This window comes from Podarcis tiliguerta (assembly GCF_965153285.1).
Source record: "Podarcis tiliguerta genome assembly, chromosome: 7".
In the NCBI taxonomy this organism is placed as follows: domain Eukaryota; kingdom Metazoa; phylum Chordata; class Lepidosauria; order Squamata; family Lacertidae; genus Podarcis; species Podarcis tiliguerta.
The window spans coordinates 45,107,612-45,131,046 of record NC_139540.1 but is presented as its reverse complement, the minus strand read 5'-3'; the positions used below and the strand labels follow the sequence as shown (position 1 = coordinate 45,131,046).

The 23,435-nt window shown below is 40.1% G+C and overlaps 1 protein-coding gene across 2 annotated transcripts; it reads right to left on the bottom strand.

Annotated features, from left to right (window-relative positions):
• Window positions 1-1,110: 1,110 nt before the first annotated feature.
• Window positions 1,111-23,182, bottom strand: CLUL1 (clusterin like 1). Of its 2 annotated transcripts, XM_083450178.1 has the most exons (10): window positions 23,129-23,182; window positions 21,613-21,682; window positions 10,618-10,725; window positions 9,446-9,594; window positions 7,551-7,718; window positions 6,315-6,759; window positions 5,248-5,385; window positions 4,611-4,825; window positions 2,911-3,106; window positions 1,111-1,706 (listed from the first exon to the last, which is right to left on the bottom strand). In XM_083450178.1, the coding sequence occupies exons 2-9, from the start codon at window positions 21,629-21,631 to the stop codon at window positions 2,927-2,929; spliced, it is 1,422 nt and encodes a 473-aa protein (XP_083306304.1). In that variant the 5' UTR covers window positions 21,632-21,682; window positions 23,129-23,182; the 3' UTR covers window positions 1,111-1,706; window positions 2,911-2,926. The 2 variants fall into 2 exon arrangements, with proteins under 2 accessions (XP_083306304.1, XP_083306305.1); XM_083450179.1 differs by lacking the exons at window positions 21,613-21,682; window positions 23,129-23,182 and adding an exon at window positions 12,128-12,255.
• Between the last annotated feature and the right edge of the window lie 253 nt (window positions 23,183-23,435).

The following is a 23,435-nucleotide window of genomic DNA, read 5'->3' as shown; positions in this document are numbered from 1 at the left end:
CGGTCGGTGTTTTGGAATACGCGGCCGCCGTCCTGCAATTAGGCGGGACAAATGGGAGCTGCAACAAGATTTTGCAGCATTCTGGGTATTCCAGTTCCATTTCCCCACGCCAACAGTCAACCAGCTTGCCGTACAAGATGTGGCGGCGGAAATCCCGTCTACACAACTATTAAAGTTGCAGTACCCTTTTGCGGGGGCGGGGGTTACCCTACAACGAGCATGCTCAGTCCTTATTAGGCTGGATTTTGGGGTCCTCTCCTTTGGAGTGAGGGGTCCATAGCTGTCAACGCTTTCCATTTTTTAAGGGAAATTCCCTTATTCCGAATAGGATTCCTCGCAATAAAAGGGAAAAGTTGACAGCTATGTGAGGGGGTCTCTTAATAACACCTTTAGTAAACTACAATTTTAGGGATTATTTGGTGGAAGTCATGACTGTTAAAGTGGTATAACTACGGTTTAAATGTGTAGTGTGGATATAACTGTTTTTTCTCTTCCACACTTTATAAATCCAAGCTTATATGAACGATGGTGATTCTTAATCGGTTTTTGAAATTGGAAATATTCTGATACCAGGGAATATACCTTTATATTACATTGGATAACAGTATGGAGTACAGCTGGTTTCCCATGTTACATTCTTAAAACGCAAGTGCAAAATTGACTGCACCTGCATTCTTATAATGTATGAGCGGTCAGATAAGATGCACTGCTGAGTAAAACTCAAAATCTTGTTCTAGCCATGTCCAACTAGTTGAATATCACAAATAATACAATATTAATTTTGCATTCAAGTCACTTGCTCTTCATTTAATAGGAAATTGCCTGGATTTGGCCATAAAAACAAAATATAGAAGAAGGATCTTTGCTGGTCTATAAGAAAATTTTCAAAATCCCTCTTAGAACAATACGTTTATTAGACCAGCCTAATAAAGAGTTCTGGAGAAGTCAAAAGCTGCACAGTTAATTTGTGGCGTTTTGATTGTCATAAAAAAGACTTGGTCCCACAATGAGTGAATTGATTCTAGTTATAAAATTATTCAAACTACAAATAAGAGGTTGATGCATTTTTTGTTTATTTGGGAAGTAAAAATATAAAGAGTAAGTATGAAAAAAATGAATATTCATACACTATTGAAGATGGCTTTGTATGTGCACTTCAGGTTTGCTCTCTGTGATTTCACCCTCTACACAGTGAACCCTGTCAAGTAGAAAAGGACACAGCCTATTCTTTCATTGCCATTACAATGTAAAGACTTGATATCATGCTTTGGATACATGCCATTATCGTATAGTGTGGGGAGCAAATAGAGCAGGTTCCTTAACTAGAGCACACATGCAAAACTGATCTAAATCATTAATAAGTGGAACTACATACTCAGGACTTTAGTATACTTTGAAAATACCTCTGCCAACATCTACATTACTGGAAAGAATACAACTGAAATCTATGCATGTATTTCTTACTCCCTCTCTTTGGACACATAATCCAAATGCTAAGGAGAAACATTTTCAGTATTCACCAGCTATATCTCTTTAGATTTGCTCTCAATAACTGAATGCAGAGAGAAATCATAAGAGTTACATTCATACTGATATTCAACACATTTATTAAACATTTTATCATCTGCAGGTTTTTCTGTATGATGACTTTTGGTGTACTTTGCTAAAGGAGAATATGCTGGATTCAAAGTGGGAATCACTGTTCACTTCCTCTCTAGGGAGATAAAAAACAAACAAAAAATAGTATTATTTAACAATGAATAAAGTTTCATAACAAACAAACCTAAAAAAAACATTAAATGTTTTTAATAATAATAATAATAATAATAATAATAATAATAATAATAATAATTTATTTATACCCTGCCTATCTGGCTGGGTTTCCCCAGCCACTCCAGGCGGCTCCCAATAGAATATTAAAAACACAATAAAACATCAAACATTGAAAACTTCCCAAAGTTGTAAGGATATAATGTATGCCACTGCACCAATGCATCTCTTCACTCCTCAGCAGCAGTGCAGGACTTTTACATTGGTTAGGAAAACATCAGGCCTTTGGACTTAGAAAATCTAACAACCTTTGGTTTTGTCACCATCTTCCTGAGGTTCAGGCTTGAGAACAGTGGCGTAGCGTGGGTTGTCAGCACCCGGGGCAAGGCAAGTAATTTGCGCCCCCCCCCCGCTGCACTGTCCCTCCCCCAGATAGTCCCTCGCTCTCTCTCTCCGCACTGCACCGTACCGCACGCCTGGCACCCCCCCCCCCACAGTGGGCGATGACCCGGCGGCTCGGATCGGATTCGCACAGCCAGCACTGCAGTGAGAGTGAGTGAGTGAGCCAGATAGGGGCAGAGAGCTGCGAGTGCGAGCGCCCCCCCAGATGTTGCGCCCGGTGCGGCCGGCCCCCCCTGCACCCCCCACGCTACGCCACTGCTTGAGAATGAGCTATTTATTTTTATTTATTATGCCATACCATCCTGTAATGGAGTCTACTCACACAGGCATAATTCACTAGTCCCATGCTGCTAAACTCATTTTGTCTGCCTTCTCCCTCTCCCTATCTCTCTCTCTCTCTCTCTCTCTCACACACACACACACACACAACCACACAAATAGAGAATCCATTCTGTGAGTGTATATCCACTGGTAACTAAAAAAGCAGTGGGTGGAGCATAAAGAGGGGCTGTATTTCAATAAACTCTGGCGTAGAAGCCATTCAGATGAGCAAACCACCAGTGTGTTCCCTAATGCTGGACTTGCTTAGTCATCTCATCCTGTCAAGTGTTAAGGAAACTTTTGCCACAAGTGCACCTGATTGCTTTCAACCACCCATTCTCAGTAACGAAAGCCTGTCTGTAAAACAAAATTTACAAATTACAATTTAACCGTTGTTGGTTTTTTAAATGTAAAGACAATCAACTTGCCTTGCCTAGAAATTCTTTTTGTAAAGCTGTAAAGCCTTCCCTGCTACATATTCAATGAATTCTGAACTCTCAGTGTCCATATCTTGGGGAACCTTGACAGTAAAAGTAGGTGAAGTCAAAATATTCACATCCACGACAGTTTCATTTGGACTGGCAGCTTCACCTCCTTTGACACTTGATGACACCTGAAGGAGAACCAAGTGACATATATGAGAATATGGCACCTCAAGGCACACCATTATTTTTTAAACTTCTCAGTTTTAAGGGGAGGAATAATAAAGTGCCGCTCTTAAATTAGTTTATTAATCAACTACAATCTGAAATTGTATTGTTTGATTTGGTTTTGTTTATTATCACCATCATCATTATTTTGATGATGGGAAATACAGTTCTAACAGTTTGATGGTAGCTATTAGGGATGCAGAGGCCCAGAAGATAGCAATTTGGGGCATAGTTTCAGTGATATTTGATAATATATTGTCCACATTTCAGTTATTTCTTTTCTCTATTTCATTTGCCATATTCATGGAGGCACCCAGTAACATATGTTCTCGGGGGGAGGGGCTTGCAAAAATAAAAGAGTAAAATAAAGTATACTATACAATGCATTATATGTTATTATTAAGCAGTATATAAATACCCTTATTACCATAATTAAAATGCATCAATATAAACAGTAGAACGCAGTGTTAAACAATTTTTAGCAGCTGAAATTTGTCTGTTCCAAGAGCCCAATTAAGGTACAGTTTCTCCAAATTGGTACTGAAGCAGCCAGGAGTCCTGGAGAGAGAAATATGAATTTCCAGAGACTACAGAGTTGAGTCTCCTTCTTTGGAGGTCTTTAAGCAGAGGCTTGACAACCATATGACAGGAGGTGCTCTGATGGTGTTCCTGCTTGGCAGGGGGTTGGACTCGATGGCCCTTGTGGTCTCTTCCAACTCTATGATTCTATGATTCTATGATACAGCAGTTGCACCTCCTGAACCCTCCAGCATATGTTGGTTCTGCACTGAGCTCCCAGATGGGCACAACCAGAAGCAATACCTCCTAAACCCCTGGTCTTGGTGATGCCAATTCCTCATCCATGGATTACAAAACAAACTTCTCAACAACTGTTTGTTTTGTTTTTCCTTCTTAAGTCACGCTGGGGTACTATGAAAATTGTATGCAATATAGCATAATTTATCTTTCCATTATAATTTTCAGTGCAAGCGAGAGCTTGGATTATTTTTTTTTAGAAACACCTTTTGGAAAATTACTGGAGGCACTGTATGACTTGTACCCTATGTGCCTGAAGGATTATAACATTCCCTTTGCCCTGAGCTATGTTTTTGTTATATTGATCTAAAGAAGATGCCTGTCAGACGCTAGCAAAACTCTCTTCTTGAAAAGTAATTTACAGAAATTCAAACCGGTTTGTGCCATTTCATTGCTGTCAGATGGTGATACAGGTCAGTTAACCATCATCACACTAAAAGGATTTAGAGTAGGCTAGTGTCTAAGCTCTGGAGTTTCAGATCATCAAGGGATTATCAAGTATACTTAAAATCTACCTCCGCAAGAGCTTAGTATTTTAAAGAACAAAAATAACACACACACATTTTCCCTAGGCAGTACTGAAGCAGTAAATATCAGTGAAACAGAACAGAGAGATCATTGTGCAGTGGCATTTTAATGGGTGGCATTTACCTTTACTATATTGAAAATGTTTTCTGGTCCAATAGTCATGTTGGAAAGTTCGGACACCCAGCCAAATCTTTCTTTCATTTTATTCAACAGGTAGGCTGTGTCTTCTGTGTGACGTTTGACCATCTGGAGAATCTGTTGGTATTGCTCACCAGAGATGTTCACCAGCTTAGAGGCATCATCATACTTTGTATGTAGTTCAGGAACATCGGGACAAACTATAGGAATCAAACAAAATGTAGAAAACTTCCTTAAGGAATTTAAGAAACATTCTTAAAAATTCATATATTTTTAAAAAGTGTAATTGCTTATCAATCTATAGAAGTACCTATTCTCAAAATTGTTATAAAAAGTCTTAAGTGGCACAACAGTGTCTATGCAGCTGGATTCTGTTGTGGGCTTATCAGTATGTAGTTTTGGACATGTATGTAGTTGATATTAACCCTGGTTTTACTATAGCAAGTAAAAACACCTACTACAATATATTTTGTCCTTAGGAAAGTTTTACTGAATCATTTGACTCATTTTTTGTGGCTTTTCAAAACCATTTCATCAGCAATTAAATCTAAATAGTTATGACTATTTTGCAAAAGAGAAATTGACAGTAGTATTGTTGGTGATGAACAGGGCCGTTATTTACCTCGCATAAAATGATCCTGACATTTTTGGCATCTCTCATGAAATTGAGGGCATCCCGATGAATTCTGACGCAGCTTATTGCACGGAGTTCTCTCATGGTCGGCCATGTTCTTAGAGAACATTCCACTTCCATCAGAATCTAGAGTGAACATGCATACAATGTTAACAATACACATGGTACACTACATTAACAATAACATAGATCTAATTAAGTAAAATATGATCTTGAGTGGTTTAAACATCAAAGTAGACATGAAACAACCAACTTAAAAGCAGCAGACATATTTATGAGGCTGAGAGTGGCAGTCTGATGATGTTTGCATAGGGAACTGTCAGTAACCTAAAATGAGGTGGATGGGAAATCAAGTTTGTTCATCCCCTGACGGGAATAGAAATCAATCCAGTGAATACAATTCCTGCTTTTTGGATAGCCAGTGTGGTGTAGTGGTTAGAGCAGGGGTCAGCAACCTTTTTCAGCTGTGGGCCGGTCCACTGTCCCTCAGACCTTGTGGGGGGCTGGACTATATTTTGAAAAAAAAAGTATGAACGAATACCTATGCCCCACAAATAACCCAGAGAAATACATTTAAATAAAAGCACATATTCTACTCATGTAAAAACACACTGATTCCCGGACCGTCTGTGGGCCGGATTAAGATGGCAATTGGGCCAGATCCAGCCCCCAGGCCTTAGTATGCCCACCTATGGGTTAGAGTGTTGGACTAAGACCTGGGAGACCAGGATCCAAACCCCACTTGGCCATAAATATCACTGTATGATCTTGGGCCTGTCACTAACTTGAAGCCTAATCTACCTCATACAGCAGCTGTTGGGATTAAATAATGAGGGAGAGAATGATGTACACCACCTTGAGACCCGTGGCGAAAAAGGTGAGATGTAAATGCAATAAACAACAACAACAACAACAACAACAACAACAACATAAAATATATTACAATAGCATTGCAGTGATTTACACCAGCCTGAATCGACATGCTCCTAAAAATGCAAAAAACTACAGTAAAGGTTCAATGCTACTGATATTAAAATGCGAGTTTTACAACTTGCCTTTAAGTTGTTCTGCCATGTCTCTTGCAGTCTCTCGGTATTCTTCAAATACCTCAGTAATCACTTCACCAACACCTTCCAGGACAGTTTTGCTGAAGTCAAAAACTAGTTGGAGGAAGCCTGGTGCCTCCCAGTCTTTAGGGGGAATGGGGTTTCTTACAGTTACCTCAGAAAAAGCTGGCAAAAAGTAGGGCTCCGTCAAGTCTGGATCAGACATGAAATACATTTGGAAAGACTGATCAAATTCTTTTTGCATCCGTTTGAAAAAAACAAAGCTTTTTTCAAAGATTGTGCCCATGTCAGATAACAGCTGGTTGAACAAGTGTTCCATTTGTGCCAGCTGGGCATCCTCTTCTTCAGGTTTTTTCTTAAACTGGAGATCTCGCTCTTGAAGCTCATAAACAGGAAGTGATAATGGAGTCAATTTCTTGAAAAAATCTTCAACCTGCGTGTGGAGAGAAAATAGTTCCTGTCAGCAAATTGTCCAATTCTCATCCTTTGGTAATTGGTGCAAAGGAATGTTTAGAAAGCACATGCATGGACACACCCCAAACTTTTTGAAATGCAAATTTTCCATATTAACTGAATTATGCGGAGACGCCATACTCTAATATGTCATGGCAGCTGTATTCATTTAACCTTAAAATGAAATGCACAAAAGCTAGTATTATCTTTCAAATTAACCAAGGACCATAAAATCAAGCGTCTTACTTCGACAATGAGTATCATTATTGAAAATTCTGATCCAACTTAGGGTAGGTGGCAGTCTGTGGGATATACAGTGCTATCCTATGTTTATTTGGAAGCAAGTCCCACTGTGCCCAACCAATTTTAATCTCCTTTTGTTTAGGTTTACGGGATGAAGGAGCTGTTTTGGCACTGTCAAACCCTCCGGTCAATACTTTGCAACAAGGTAACTCAGATTCTACACCAAGAAAATCTGTGTGGCTCCTATAATTTATGAACCCAGGCAAAATTTGCGTGCATCTTGATTATATTTTAATCTGCTTTTGCTGATCAAAACAAAGAGCAAAGGGTTATGTGATGCACTAAAGCTCCACCTCTGACTTTTGAAGATGCTGAATAAAATAAAAATAAAGCTGGAGAAAGCTGCGATTTCAACTCTACTCCTTTTTTCTCTGTGGGTTCTCAAGATGATGGCATGCACACAGCCCTAGCTTTTAGCAGAATACATACTATATACAGTTATGCTGCTTCCCCTCACATGCCTCTTACCTTACTTGTAAATGTGGAGAAGCCATGGCGGCAGGTGGTATAAAATCTCATGCAGTTACTTTCTAGACAAGATTGGCACTCGTCCCATAAATTCTTCAGAGACCCCTGGCATATTTGCTCTTCGTCTTCCAGTCTTTCTTTGACCTCATTCATAAGTCTTAGAGCTTCCTAATTAAGGAATTGGTTATAACTTATGGATCACAAAGTTACTTAATTCAGAATACACATCAGCGTTTTGAAAACTGGCCTTAGTTATACATTATTTCTACAGAATTGCTGTGTCCCCTGCTGAAACAGAAATCCACTTTCGGGCACATTCAATGTTTGTGCTTAATAATCCTCAAGTTAAGATTTCTGCATTTCTGTGTTCAAGGATAGTGCCAGTCATATTTCCCCCCTGCTTCAGTCAACAACTAGATCATGGGGAAGGGCCATAGCTTAGTGGTAGAACATCTGCCTTGCATGCAGAAGGTCTCAGGTTCAATGCCTGGCAGGGTGGGAGAGCCTCCTTCCTGAAACCCTGGAGAGCCTTTGCCAGTCAGTGTCCACAATACTGAGAAAGATGAACCATTGGTTTGACTGTGGATAAGGCAGCTTCCTTTGTGCCTTCCTAACAAGCATATACCGTATTTTTCCGTCTATAAGACACCCCCCATGTATAAGAAGCCCCCTGTTTTGGGGGACTCAGATTTAAGAAAATGGGGGAAGACACTATCCGTGTATAAGCAAGGCTATTTCCCCTCCTTTTATCCTTCCTGCATTAACCCCACTACCACCACCACCACCATGCCATATGAGCACGTGAAACTGCCATATGAGTCAGCTCACTGGTTCATTTAACTCAGAGTTATCTGCAACCCTGATTGGCAACAGGTCTTCCGGCAGGAATCTTTCCCAGCTCTACTTGCAGATCCTGGGGAATGGACATGGAACATGAAAAGCATGTGTTCTACCACTGGTTGACAGCTCTTCTCGATAGAGCTGGCACCAGGGGCAAATCACAACCTCAGCTGCTCCTTTGAGCAGTGATACTATAGGAACAGCTGTCCAGTCCCTCCTGGATTTGATAGCAGAAGGGTATAGCTGACAGTAGAGACTTCTTTGTGTCTCAGAAGATGAACATGGTAAGGCACATTAACTCCCTGAGTCCAAGGCATTTGTTGTTCTTGTTGTTAGACTCCCTGATGACTCTGAAATCTCCTTCCCTCCATTTCCATGGTCCTGCTAGGGGAGCACCTTTGCATGGATGTGTTCCAATTCTAGAGAGTGATTACTTCTTAACCACAGCTGTACGAACAGTTTCAGGTAATCAAACCTCAGCTTCATACCATATGGCACTCATTTGTTGTTTTTATTCCATAATAGATACTAGGGACTCCTGGCAATTTATTACCGTTTGGAGAGGATTTCCTAGAAAACATGCATGCTTCCTTTTAAAGGGATTAATGCACAAGGAATTTTGAACAATATTGTTTTTAATAACAAAGTGCTACATTTATTCAACATTCCTAACCACCCTAATAAACAAGCACTGACTTACAATGGTTTGGGCACATGAAAAACATTTCTCTCTCACACGTGCAGCAAAATATGTAGTTATCATATAGCTCAAATGTTTATTTCTTTGAGCAACTTATTCTATGTGGAGGTTGTCCAAGGTAACGTTCTGAAAACTAGAGTGCTGCATTCCTTTAAAGGCCCATGTTTTGTGACTCGGAGTGCTTATTCTCCAAGCTTCAATTATCTGATTTAGAAAGATTGCCATTTTATCACATCTCCATTTAAGTAACAAAACAGCATTCAAAAAAGAGTCATACCCTTTGTCCCAGCATTGAAAACAGTTATGTCATACATTTGAGTCACTCCAGGTCTAAAACTGTGATGACTAAATTCACCTCTTTTTCTTCACTGCTCTTCTTTAAAGTTTTCATCAGATCAGTGTGCTTGACTTCGTTTCTTTCCATCATAATTTTCATCTGTTTAATGCCAATCAGTGCATTCTTTACCTCTTCATCTACATATTTCTCTCCAACTTCAGATAAAACTGAGGGGGAAAGCCATATTATTATTAGTAATAATTTTAATGAACAATCCCTTAAATTGTGGCCTAGGTGCTGAATTACAATTAACACATGCTACTTAGAAAAATAATAATAATACTGGGTCTTCCTGCTTCTGTCCTCAATGTATATACAAACAGATAATCTGGACTAGAATCTCCTGTTAATCATATGCAGTTTATGCTTTTCAGCAATCATATGTTTCAACTTACTGAACCTTAATTTTCAAATAAAGTTACAGAATGCTCATCATATAAACTATATTTCATACAAGTGTCAACACATTTTGTCAAAACAATGTAGGCATCTTGGCATTATTCCCAATGGCAAAAAGCCAACGGATTTCATGAGCAATTCAGCCAGGCCATCTTGTTACTGTATAGAATTACTGTACTGTTAGTTACTGAACAGACTATGTTAATATCACTGCAGATTCTCTTGTTGATTTTTTAAAATGACTTGGTCCTTTTCAAATCAGGCTTTGCAATAAAAATAGCCCCAGAAACCATCAGATTGATAACTGAGGTAACTCATTCCATACAGAGGGCTTACAACCAACCAATAGTTTTGCTGATTTCCCATTAATTTAGGCTCTAGGCAATTCACACTGACAGGAAAGCCAAGTCCTATTGAACTCAGTGGAGTTTACCTCTGAGTCGATATGCACAGAATAGTATTATTGCCCTATTTATTTGATCTAGAAGTGATACTAATCATCTTATAATCCATATACAGAAGACTATATCTTGGTGGTCCATGTCAATTAGTGTAGAATGGTTAACATGTTGTGGTGTTATATTTGCAATTACCAACATGGACTAGAATGCTCACATTTATTACAGCAGGACAGTAAAATGGGGTTAAGCGATAGCTAATCTGTTTACAGTGATCTTGAGAATGATTCCCTAGCAAAGAGGTAGGAATTTCCCAGGTTCAAATGAGGCTTCTTTATTCACTTGTCTATTCAGAAATATAGTGGCCAGCACAGAGGTTTAACATGTACATACCTTTCAGGTTTTCCACAAAATTTATGTCTCCCTCCACAGTAGGTGCACACTGATGTCCCCTCAGACATAATAAGTACGTTATTAAGAACAGTGCAGGCTTCATGTTTTCTGCATTAGGAATGAGTACAATACAATAGGTTAATGAGTTGGTTTTCAGATACATCTCAGACAGCTAGGAAGATTACCGGGTTTTTTGCTCTATAAGACTCACTTTTTCCCTCCTAAAAAGTAAGGGGAAATGTGTGTGCATCTTAGGGAGCGAATGCAGGCTGCGCAGCTATCCCAGAAGCCAGAACAGCAAGAGGGATTGCTGCTTTCACTGCGCAGCGATCCCTCTTGCTGTTCTGGCCTCTGGGATTCAGAATATTTTTTTTCTTGTTTTCCTCCTCCAAAAACTAGGTGCGTCTTGTAGTCTGGTGCGTCTTGTAGAGCGAAAAATACGGTAATTTAGAAATATTGTGCATTTAGTATTTTCTTACTGTGATGATAATATATATTTCCCCCCAGCATTTTGTAAAAAAAAAAAAAAATTCTTCAAAGAATGGCCCAGTTTTAAGACTGCTTCTGCCAGTAGTAAAATGCTTTAGTATGTAACAATATCTTATAACAGTGGAAACACACAGTGCAACAACGTTGTGGCAATGTTTCAAATGATGCTAAACCTGACATTTTGTATCAAAGTGTCTCCTCTTCTCCCCCCTCCCAATAATATATATTAACTTTTAATGAAAACCTTTTCCATTCTTTCGCTGCTTCAGGAAGTGTAAAAATTAAAACCAAAAGGGTTCCCATTTTGCTAAGCAGAGATGATTTTGCAAATAATATACATGTTAAAATGGGATTCATTAACTCTCCTGAAAATAACTAGCTTTTCCGCGGTCTAAAGCTGTTTTCGGTGTTATTTAAAATAATGCAGAACATGTAATATGTGTGGGCTATCAGTATCAATGAAAATGTATCAAGTGTAATCAACTTCCTATTGAAGTTAATGACTAAAACACATATAGTTTTTCTCCCACCTTCTCCACTATATGCTCTGGAGTCTAATAAAACACCTTTCAGTCCCATTCATTCCAGGTCAGGAAATTTATGCACATGCTTAATTTTCCCACTGATATCAAGGGTGAATTTAAACTGCTTGACTTTGGCTGGATCATGCCTGCCCAAGTCATAATGTTCCCTTTTACATTTTGTAAAATATTTCACTTTTTGCAATATATTATTAATATATACCACACAATTCTTGTTTTACTAAGGGAAAAAAAATAAAGTTTTGTATTAGTTTCTTCTCCTTTTCTTTTCAAGTAATTGTACCTAGGTTTTTATTTATTTATTTTTTAGAAGGTGTAGTGATATCAAACGAATAGTAATAAAATCAGTTACAATTCAGACCTAGAAATGTAGGTCATGGATTTAATATTTGTAGGCCCAGCAATAGCAGGTGGCCAGCACATTTTATGGGGGAAAAAGATGCTGTTTAGTAATAGAACCAACAAGATGTGATATTTACCACAAATTCTGATGCGTCTTCTTGCAAACCTCTTTCAAGCTTCAGGGAAGACCAAGGCAGGATGCTGTTCTAATTTCCATGAGTGTCACAGATTTTGCCATGTACTACTTATCTAATGACAAGGTACTTAATCCTATTAATGGGACATGTTGTGATTAGACTCCAGGATTTTCCTCTCCAGCCTGCCTGTGCTTACATCCAAAAATAAACACTAGAGGGAGCATAAGACACAACTGTGGGAAAGTGGATTTACTGTTTTCTTGAGTAGAGCAAGCTAGATGTAATTGTCAATGGCTTCCTGCCTCTTAAAGCCAGAGATAAAAGCCAAAATATTGCAACAGCCCTTCTTTTTAGGCCTTTTGAAATGTATAATTCATCTATTTTTAACCTGGCCTGTTTCTTATGACTCTGGAACAATTTAATGGTGTGCTTTATATGTTGTTCTGTTTTTGGACAGCCCGACAGTACAAGATTTTTGCCAGGGGTCTAACAATTTACTTTAGATAAACTCAAGGCCTTGGGGGCATACCCAGGGGATGTCTGTCTTTTCCCCTTTGACCAAGTCTTTGAATTTAGACCTTTATTACAAAATTATCCCAAATATGTTTTATCAGCCTGTTCATTTCCATGAGAGCTTACTTGCTTGTTTATTTTATCTTTATTAAAAATATTTATTTTTAATTTAAAATAAATCAAAAACACACTTGCTTAGGCTACATTCACCTCATACATTTTAAGCACATAACTTCCCCCAAACAGTACCCCTCACAGAGCTACAATCCCCAGCATCCTTAACAAACTACAGTTCCCAGGATTCTTTGGAGGAAGCCATGTTCTTTAAATGTACGGGGTGCATGCAACTTATGAGTGATTATAAGGGCCAGCTTCAAGCAACACCAAAATGAGGCAAGACAGCAATTCAGGTGGGTGGGCATCAATAACAGTCTCAAGGACCTGTCTACCCACTGAGCAAGCCAGATTAATGACTCAAACCAGGTCTTGATTGGAGTACAATATAGAAAACATGGGGATGCAGCAGTTTGTCAGTGACGACATCTGAATTCCCCATAATAACTGAGTGAAAGAGAGCCAAACTACATGTGATGTTGATCAAGTGTTTTGCCCTTAACTTGGTCCCCCCCCACCCAAGAAATGGGGGAGGGGAGATTCTGGCCAGTGTTTAGGAGTGGGGTATCGGGGAGCTATAAATCTTTAAAAGGTAAAGGACCCCTAACAGTTAAGTCCAGTCACAAATGACTGGGGTTGTGGTGCTCATCTCGCTTTACAGGCCAAGGGAGCCAGCGTTTGTCAGCAGACATCTTCCGGGTCATGTGGCTAGCATGACTAAGCCGCTTCTGGTGAACCAGAGCAGCGCACGGAAACACCGTTTATCTTCCCGCCGGAGTGGTACCTATTTATCTACTTGCACTTTGATGTGCTTTTGAACTGCTAGGTTGGCAGGAGCTGGGACCGAGCAACGGGAGCTCACCCTAACGCAGGGATTCGAACCGCCAACCTTCTGACCGGCAAGTCTGAGAGGCTCAGTGGTTTAGACCACAGCGCCACCTGCATCTTTAAATCTTAGACCTATGCAATTTGCATTGCAAAAAAAGAGCTCCCACAGAAGCAAATGGGAACTTTTCCTCATGCAAATTGCAGAAAAGTGAGGGCCTCATACAAATCAGCAGCAGTAGGGGGCAAAGGCTATAGCCCTCCTGCACATCTATTTTAGAGTCCCAATCCAGATCCTACTCACACACTATTTCTGAAAGAGATATTGTGCCCTTAGCATTACATGAAGTTTGGCTGCCATTCCAGGGGAAATGAGTAGTGTGGAAGCAACCCAGCTACATCCAGGAAGCAGGAATAATCTTGCTTCATAAACTAGCAGTGTTATGACAGTGAGCAAGCACAGAATAAGGAAAGCATCTGTTATAAAATATTTGCTATGATAAAATGTGAATTACTGAGAATAAATGATCTGTTAGAAAATGTGTGGATTCCAAATATTAAGGGGGAAAGAAATGCATTATTTTACTCTAAGCCACCCAGGTTGTGACACAGCATTCCAGCCCCAAGTAATATGACATGGAATGCACAAAGGTCTGCAAATTCCTTTGGCTTTCGTTGTGGATGTTAACATAGTAAAAAGTGGGGGGGGGGGGGGGGCGAGGGGCGAGCCACTTACTCATGAAGTGTGTGAAAATGCCTTGTGGGAATTAACAAATAGTAAATACCCTTTTAGGAGACAAAGATGTTTGAAAGCTTTTAAAAGGGTATTGGAAACATTCAAGAACCTTAAGTCCCTAAAGTGAGAATATGTGTTGCACTTTTTTAAAAAAAAAATCTCATTCAATATTCTTAAAACTTACAAATCTGTCTCAAGAAATTTGGTTTGGCATGCACCCTATAATAATAAAATTCCTACCAATGTCTTATACCATTTCTATTGTTATTGTTTGTTTTGCCCAGAGTTGCCCAAAAGTAATTTAAATTAACATGAAGAAAATTCTTTTGTGTGTGTGTCATCCTCTGATCCAGTGATAATGTTCTACATGCAGAAGTAGATTCCCAAAAACAGATGTGCTCTATGGACCATACAAAAGGCTACTGCAGGAAGCAAACAAACAAAGAACTACCTCCAATACCCTACCTCCGCACACATGCGGCCAAACAAATTCTGGGCAGTATTATTACTGCAAGGATTCCTGCTTGTGCAACTGGATTTTCCCTCCATCTCCTGCCCCTGTGTGTGCCTTGCACGCTCTCCAAATCTCCTTAAGAGATTGGGGGTACAGAGGAGAAGAAAGGGAGAATATTAATTGTACAAGCAGAAATCTTTACACTGAGAGAACATTCATTGAGTGCTACATTGGCTTTCACCCTGTGAGTGCTATAAATTCCAAGAACTTTATCTATTTCAAATAGTATCTGTTGCCACATAGCATTTCTCAGGTGGCTGCGACAGAAGGTGCCCCACCTCACTGCAGCAATAATGCTGCGTCTGCTCAGTCAGATACCACCCCAGATCCCTTGTCTTGGGCTAAGTCTGTAATATTGTCATGTTTCCAACAGTCTAAAGGGTGGGAAATCCCCCTATGACTGATGCTTAAAAGTAACACTTCTTCAAAATATTTTGTATGACCACACTCTACTCATAGCTGCAGCTGAACAGAAGTGGCTTCAGGAAGCAGTTACAGTTCTGCCTGATACTGATGGTTTTTTATTTATTCTTAACGCCCTCCCCCAATCTACATTTTACTGATTTCTGCCTGGAACAGAATTCCACTAAATGGGGAGGGAAGATATGATTTTTGCTGGTTCCCTCTGCCCCCGCTCCTAAATCTGTTCCATAAAGTTGGGGATCCTCTAGAGCAGCAATAGAGTTGGCCTGCAGGAGAAGGAGAAATCAGCAAAAATTGCCTCCTCCTGTTCAGAGGAGCCTCACCTGGATCTGAGGTACTTTGGTTAATGGAAGGAGCCCTTCTCAGCAAAGAACAGCAAATCTGGATCCAACCCTTTGTAAGTTATAATAATTATAAGCAGGATAAAGTTAATTCCAGTTTTAACTGTACGAAGTAAAAGTTGCTGAAATTTAGAATGATGACTTGCAGAGTGTCTTTTCTTTAAAATTATCTTATTAACGTGTGTTTTTACAGCTAGGGATTTGACTGCTTTGCTGCCCGTTTATTGCTGGCATGTAATTTCATAATGTTTCGAAGTTCTTACATATAAACACTGGTTGTGGTGGGAAAAGATGGAACTCATCATTGAAGCATACATAGATGGAAGGAGAATTGATGGGAGGATAGGTAAGAACTATTGTGGAGAATCAACAGAGAGAAAGTTAGAAAGATGGACTCACATATGTTCTGGGAAAGAAATATTCAGTGGAAGGCTAATGCATGCCACTGCTGTAAGTAGTAGCACCCATAGTGAGTGGAGTCACATACCTGAAAGAGCAGAGGAGGAATCTGTGGCTTTCCACATGGTGCAGGACTCCCAACGCCCCTAAACTATCCCTTAACTGAAGTGTACCGGTGCTACTGATAACCTTTTTTAAAAAATATATATGCTGAGTTGGCATTGTACTGCAACCTTCCCACCTCTGATGCTACCAGCAGCCACCATTTTTTGCTTACCAGTCATGCCTTGATTCTGCATTATCAATAATCTTCTGCCTTCAGCGTTTAGAAAATGGCTGCTGTATAAAGACAAGCATGGTGGTGCCAACCTCCAAGCTTAAAGCTTTTGAATTCTGAGGTTGCTGGCAATGACGCATAGCTCGGGGCAATGTTTAGAGGGAGCTAACCAACTATTAATCCTGTCATAATATCCCCATTACTAGGCTTGCCCAATGTCATGTTAAGATTCAAAACAGATTGTGTTTGAGGGATGTCTTGCCTGCCCCCATATGTTTCTTATAAAGGACAATTAGAAGGATATTAGGGGGAAGGGGGATGGCATGACTCTAAATCTCACTTTCACTGGCTAGGATTCATTTTCCCATTGTAATTTGCCACTTTGCTTTGAGTCACGCTGCCCTCAAAAGCAACGAAGCATGATCCAATATATATCGTTTTACATATCAACTTAAAGAGGAGTTATTATATCATTTCCATAGACCCTTTTAACGTATGAACTGATTTATAAGATGCCTCTCATATATCTGCACAAAGTTCCCATGAAGTAAGTCACTGTTGTCGCCATTGTTCAGGGACAGAGTTGTGCTCTTGTACTCTTATGAGCTGGTTTCCTAGAAATGTTTTGGGTGTGGTGGATCATGCCTTCTCCAGCTCTTATTAAGGCCATGGCATTCAACTCTGGGAAGTGTTGGTCCAAGCTGGAAACTCATTTGGACAGAGCTGGATACAAGAAGTTTGGTGCTCTAGCTCAGGAGTGGTGACCACCCAGCCTGAGGGTCTGATTCATCCCCTGTCCCTGGCAAGTGATTTTCTGTAGATCCAAAAACCTCCCAAACATTTTTCTAAAGTTTGCAAACTGCATTGGGGCTCTGCAATGGAATGGAGATCTTAAGTGCTGTGGTGTAAGAATCAGCATCGTTTGTCTTTCTTGGATTTACAGTGCAGAATGGGGTCTTTGCTGTCGTGACCATGGCAGCATGATTGTATCAGTTCTACAACTGCTTCCACATTGCTGAGTGCCATCTGAGCACTAAATAGTCTTTGTATGAACACATCTGCAGAGCTCATAATTTTTCAAGAGAGACCTCCAGGGTGCCCTTCCTGGTCAAGGCAGAAGCCTTTAGTACTTCTCAGAGCACTGAGCACTTTCCAACAGAGCTCATTTCAGATCAGGGCCCCAATCAGTGGAGAATTGGGCAAATTGTCTCCTGTGATCACTGTGAATCGCAGATCTGCAGAGGAGCAGAGAGGGATGTGTTTCAGTGGCTCCTGAAAACCTTTCCTCACAGTACATGCAGAGTGTTTTGATGCACACCAGAACAGCTGGATCGCAGCCCATATCTGTGTAGGTTGCATTAACATTATTGCGTAACTTTTAACACAGTTTCACTGATGTATTCCGTGTTGTGGACTTGGTGAGATACTTGAGAATGGACAAACAGCGCCTGTCTGTTGGTATGCGTTTTAAGCCTGTGTGTGTGGCCCCATGTATTTCAGCACACAACCCCCAGGGGCTTTGCCACAAGGTGTTAGGCTACCTAAAAAGCTTAGCCACCCTTAGGGGGCAAGATCTTCCTATTGATCCTGGAGCTCTTCTCCATCTGTTGTTTCTCCTTCACAGACACCTGCTTCTCACACATTCCTGCAACAACTCTTTGCTTCCTGAGACTGCTGATCCTTAGGGACTGGCAGTCTACTCTTCACCTACCATCCTTCCCAGCTTGCCTTGCATGCCACTGACCCTCAGCTATCTATTCTGCCACCACATTTGCTACCATATGCATTGAGCTTTCCTTTTTATGGTGGAGCTTAACAGAAACATGTATAACCTAGAGTTGAGAGATGATTGAAAAGCTACCGGTATTATGTGTAAGTCCATGCATTTCATTGCCAGAATGTGGACCCTGCACAAAGTTGCCCTAGACAGCAGGCAAGCCTAGTAGATAGATCTGCTTTGCTGGGATCTAAAACCAGGAGCTGACTCTTGTGACTGGACAACAAATTCAATTAGTTCACAGACTTGAGATAGCTGTTTGCAATTAAAATTGGTTTAGAATTTTAAAAACTGTTAAACCACAAGATGACAGTGGGGGGAAGCTACAAATACAGGCAAATGAGGAAATGTTTCTGAACAAAGTAGGGAATGGTTCTTTGTTGTCTTTTCAGTGCCTATTGGAAAGGGTTTTTAAGTAGAGATATTTCTCAGTCTGCATCTGTATTGGAATTGCGTTTGGATGGTTTTGGATGTATTGTTATTAATTTCTTTGCTGATCTGGGTTCCTTTCAGAGGAAGGATGGCATATCAATGTCAAAAATAATAGGGAAACCTCAAAGTTGTCTCTGTTTCGGGTTCCAAAACTGCATATCTGTTCTTTTCACACAGAGATTCCTTGCTCCTTCCCCTGGCTAAATGGAAGAAAGAATATAGATCTTCTCTACCCTTTATCACCTCTGCGTTCTTGTGCCATGTTAGTTCTCATGGCAACATATCACCTTGAATTTACCTAACAACAGGAGATACTTAACCAAGTCAGGGTCTGGAGTTGTTGTTTAGTCGTTTAGTCGTGTCCGACTCTTCGTGACCCCATGGACCAGAGCACGCCAGGCGCTCCTGTCTTCCACTGCCTCCCGCAGTTTGGTCAGACTCATGTTTGTAGCTTCAAGAGCACTGTCCAACCATCTCGTCCTCTGTCGTCCCCTTCTCCTTGTGCCCTCAAACTTTCCCAACATCAGGGTCTTTTCCAGGGAGTCTTCTCTTCTCATGAGGTGGCCAAAGTACTGGAGCCTCAGCTTCACGATCTGTCCTTCCAGTGAGCACTCAGGGCTAATTTCCTTAAGAATGGATGCGTCTGAAGTTATCACTTCTTCAAATAAAATAAACATTTGAGGCACAAGGATAATTTTGCGTTGAAGAAGATTCCTGTGGCTTGTTCTACATAATCCCATGATGGATTTCTCATGATAGGTGACTTAAATCCTGTGCCAGTAAAGGTGGTAGAGGAGTAGGAGGAGGAGAGTAATAGTTATAATTTGACATCATTATAAGAAAATGGAACTCCTAGAAAACCCACTGAATCAAACTGGAACCCATCAACTACATTCATCAGCAGGCAAATCTGACCATCTAAAGGAAAACTAGCCTGGAGACCAAGAAGTTGTACATCTCAACCCTTGCACACTTTCTCTTTCTTTCTTTCTTTCTTTCTTTCTTTCTTTCTTTCTTTCTTTCTCTCCTCATTCTCTTTTTATGTTTTCATAACCTACCAATTGCCTTTTTTGGCCATTTCTCTGCCCTCCCCATCTACTCAGTAGGTTATCTTATTAAAAAGCTCAAGAAGATTCCCAATTATCAACAGACTACCCTCTAAACAACAACATTTATATGTAACATTAGCTGCCATGTATTAACTTGGATAATAAACAAGCAGCCCAATAACAAAACAACAGATGAGCGACAGCTATTACATCCAGATCAAATCCATGAGCGACAGAGTTGCCAAGCTCATATGTCACACATAAAACTATTTTTTTAACGCAAACAAGCAAAGTTAATGGGCAATCTCCTCAAAGCTCCCACAGCACTCAGTGTCATTGTGTGAACCTGGGCTTATGATTTGTTTTCCCCAAGCAAACCACAAATGGTAAGCCCAGAACAAATTTTGATTACTACTATACTGATTTGTTTGGAAGGAAAGAAACCATGCACCCAGGTTCATTCAGATGACGCCAACAAGCTAGACTGGCTTGTTTCATCCAGAACATTGTGGCGGCAGCAAGAGGAACTTTTCAGGAGTGTGTTGTCCTCTAGCATGCTGCTTGCTCACATTAAACCATTGTATGACTGAAACGAAGGTTTAATGTGATATGTGCTGGGTCAGTGAAAAGTTAAAAAAAGAGGAGAATCCCACAGTGCAAATTTCAAAAATTACTAGGTGACTGCAGAACTCTGAGGGCTCAACCCCAGAACCATTTTTAAAATACCTGGGTTCATTTCTGGAATATCTTAAGTTATAAGATAGAGACATGCCTCCACATGTTTGCTGTTAGAAACTGACCACTGCATATCTGATATTTCAATTACTGTGCCCAAGAGCATGCAAACCCCATTGATTTCAGTGTGGTTTATGAGATTTTGATGCAATATAAAGGATGTGTTTCATATCCTTTAGATAATCCACCACTGCTCTCTTTGCCTGTTAACATTTCACACATTTAAGGATACAGCCGTAATCTGAAGCAACTTGTGCTGTGGCATATCCACACTGATGAACTGCATATGATCTAGATTTTAAATGTTGACAATTTAGATTCCTTCTCTTCAACTGTTTAATGTATATGATTCCAACTGATGCATTTGCCTCCACAAAGAAACAAAATGATGAAACATTATACCCTTTCAGTTACAAACCTTAAGATGTCCATGAGTGTGCATACTATAGTTTATTCTTAAACTGATATTCTGTAACTAAAAAGAGAGCCAATGAAAGATGTCAAATGTTGTTATTATAGATATACAGTGGTACCTCGGGTTACATACGCTTCAGGTTACATGCGCTTCAGGTTACAGACTCCGCTAACCCAGAAATAGTACCTCAGGTTAAGAACTTTGCTTCAGGAGGAGAACAGAAATCGTGTGGCGGCAGCGCAGCGGCAGCAGGAGGCCCCATTAGCTAAAGTGGTGCTTCAGGTTAAGAACAGTTTCAGGTTAAGAACGGACCTCCAGAACGAATTAAGTTCGTAACCCGAGGTACCACTGTAAACTGTTTCATGAAGCTTTCACCTTATTAAACCCGATTGTGGATGCTGTTCTGCATTATAAAATCCCGTCTTGAATAAGAAAATGACAACGTGGTTTTAATTGTCTCATAAATTGCTACTGCCTTATTTATTTGTCCAAAAGCTAAGAAAGATGAGGTAGTGGAAAATGCAGAATTAATAATATCAGTCTAAAGCATCTATGAAGAAGGAGGCAATGGCAAACAAAACACCAAAACATAGTAAACAGATATATTTACTTGTACAATGGTTCAAATATCTTATAAACACCAACATTTCCATCTCTGTTTAATGCCTAAAATGACATTCAGAACTTAGAATTCCATGCAGATTTCTCAAGGTCAAAGACTATTGAAAGATATTTGCTTCATAGCATTCCAGCTGGTCATTTCGTATATGCTCACTTCCTGTGCCTCTTTTATCTGCCTCTATTTATTTATGTCATTATCTGTCAACAAACAAATGTACAAATCAGTTCTATTTTGCTTCTAGTTCTACAGTATGACCATTGAGACTTTAATCAATTTCTCGGAAATTACGTATGATTTTTTAAGGAAGGCATACCAGATGTTATCAACTCCATGCATTGAAACCTTCAGGGTTTTGGTGTAACTAGACGTTTTCTTCCCCGTGCCTGTCAAAAAGAGTTTTAAACAACATTTTTCAATACTGAGCTTTATGCCTGTTCTTAGAAGGCAGCAGAGTTGAAAGATGGTATCACAGCAAGTAGGTTAAGCTTGACTAATCAGTCTTACCTAGTTCTATTAATAGTGATGGCAGAAACATTATTCCATTATTCTGTAGACTCTAGAGGAAAACTTTTAAGGCAAAGTATAAGCTCTTCCAATATTGAAAAAGTGTAACATGCTAATCCTGAACATTCATACTGTGGCTTCGTGTATACAGATTCAATAAAATGCAAATGCACATAAGTGTGCTTAAAATAGGGCTTCCATCAGGCAAGCATTCCTCAAGTGCTACTAAAAGTAAATTGATTTACTTGAATATGTTCCTTTTTCTTTTGTTATTTTAACCATTAACAGCAGTGAAGTCACCCATTGGAAAGCATATCTTTAAAATGCTAGCATTGTCTATTAGAGTAAATGATGCCATCTCCTTGAATATACATGAAATCAAGCTTGTAAATAGCCAGTGGCTTGGTCATCTGTGACAAATAAGAATTGCTTCTAACTAGACATATCGTGGGACGTGGGTGGCGCTGTGGGTTAAACCACAGAGCCTAGGACTTGCCGATCAGAAGGTCGGCGGTTCAAATCCCCGTGACGGGGTGATCTTCCATTGCTTGGTCCCTGCTCCTGCCAACCTAGCAGTTCGAAAGCAAGTCAAAGTGCAAGTAGATAAATAGGTACTGCTCCGGCGGGAAGGTAAACGGCGTTTCCATGCACTGGTCTGGTTCGCCAGAAGCGGCTTAGTCGTGCTGGCCACATGACCCGGAAGCTGTATGCTGGCTCCCTCGGCCAGTAAAGGGAGATGAGCGCCGCAACCCCAGAGTCGGTCACGACTGGACCTAATGGTCAGGGGTCCTTTTACCTTTAGACATATCTGGAGATGAGTTGGTTCATTATTTGCTTTAAAGCTTTCAGTCCTAAATGACTAACGGCACAATTCTATGTCTGTCTACTTAGAAGTAAGCCCCATTGGCTTCAATGAGACTTATTCCCTGCTGCTTGTATAGAGGACTGCAACCTAATATAGCATTAGGTGTGTAGGCAAGCAGTCTAGTAACTTTTGTGTGCTGTTTACAAGGCAGTTCTGTTTCCCAGACTTTAACTGATGAAACTATGGAGGAAAATTTGGTTCAAGTACAGATTTGTATTCAGTGACATCAGAACTGCGTTAAAACAGAAGGTACCTTGGAACATTCACATTTTATGAAATCTTGTTCATTCATACAAGGTATCTTCACAAATTATATGATGTATTCATATCATATATTCTAAACATTGCAAGAAGAAACAAAACACAAGGGTGTGTGTCCACACATCCCAGTGGTGTCTCTTTGTGCATATCTCACTTTAGTGAGTACCTGCCATTTACCTGCTTGTCGCTGCAGTCTCACCTGTCACTGATCTGGGCAATCATTTTGGGGAGAGCAGGATTGTTCAGCTTCAGAGACTTCACCCCCGAGGCTCAGCCCTAACTACAGCACTGCCCTCATTCCACTGACAATGATTGCCACTGCTCTAGTCGTGTATTAAAAACAGCTGCTTCTAGATGGAATTACTTGGGGAAATTAGATGCCAGGCTTTAGTTTCGATATTCAATATATTGTTTTCTGGAAACCAATTATTTTCTCTGGTTATTTTTTTAAAGTTAGTGAGATGTGCTGATGAATTTTATGGAAAAATAAGTGATCTTCATCTAGG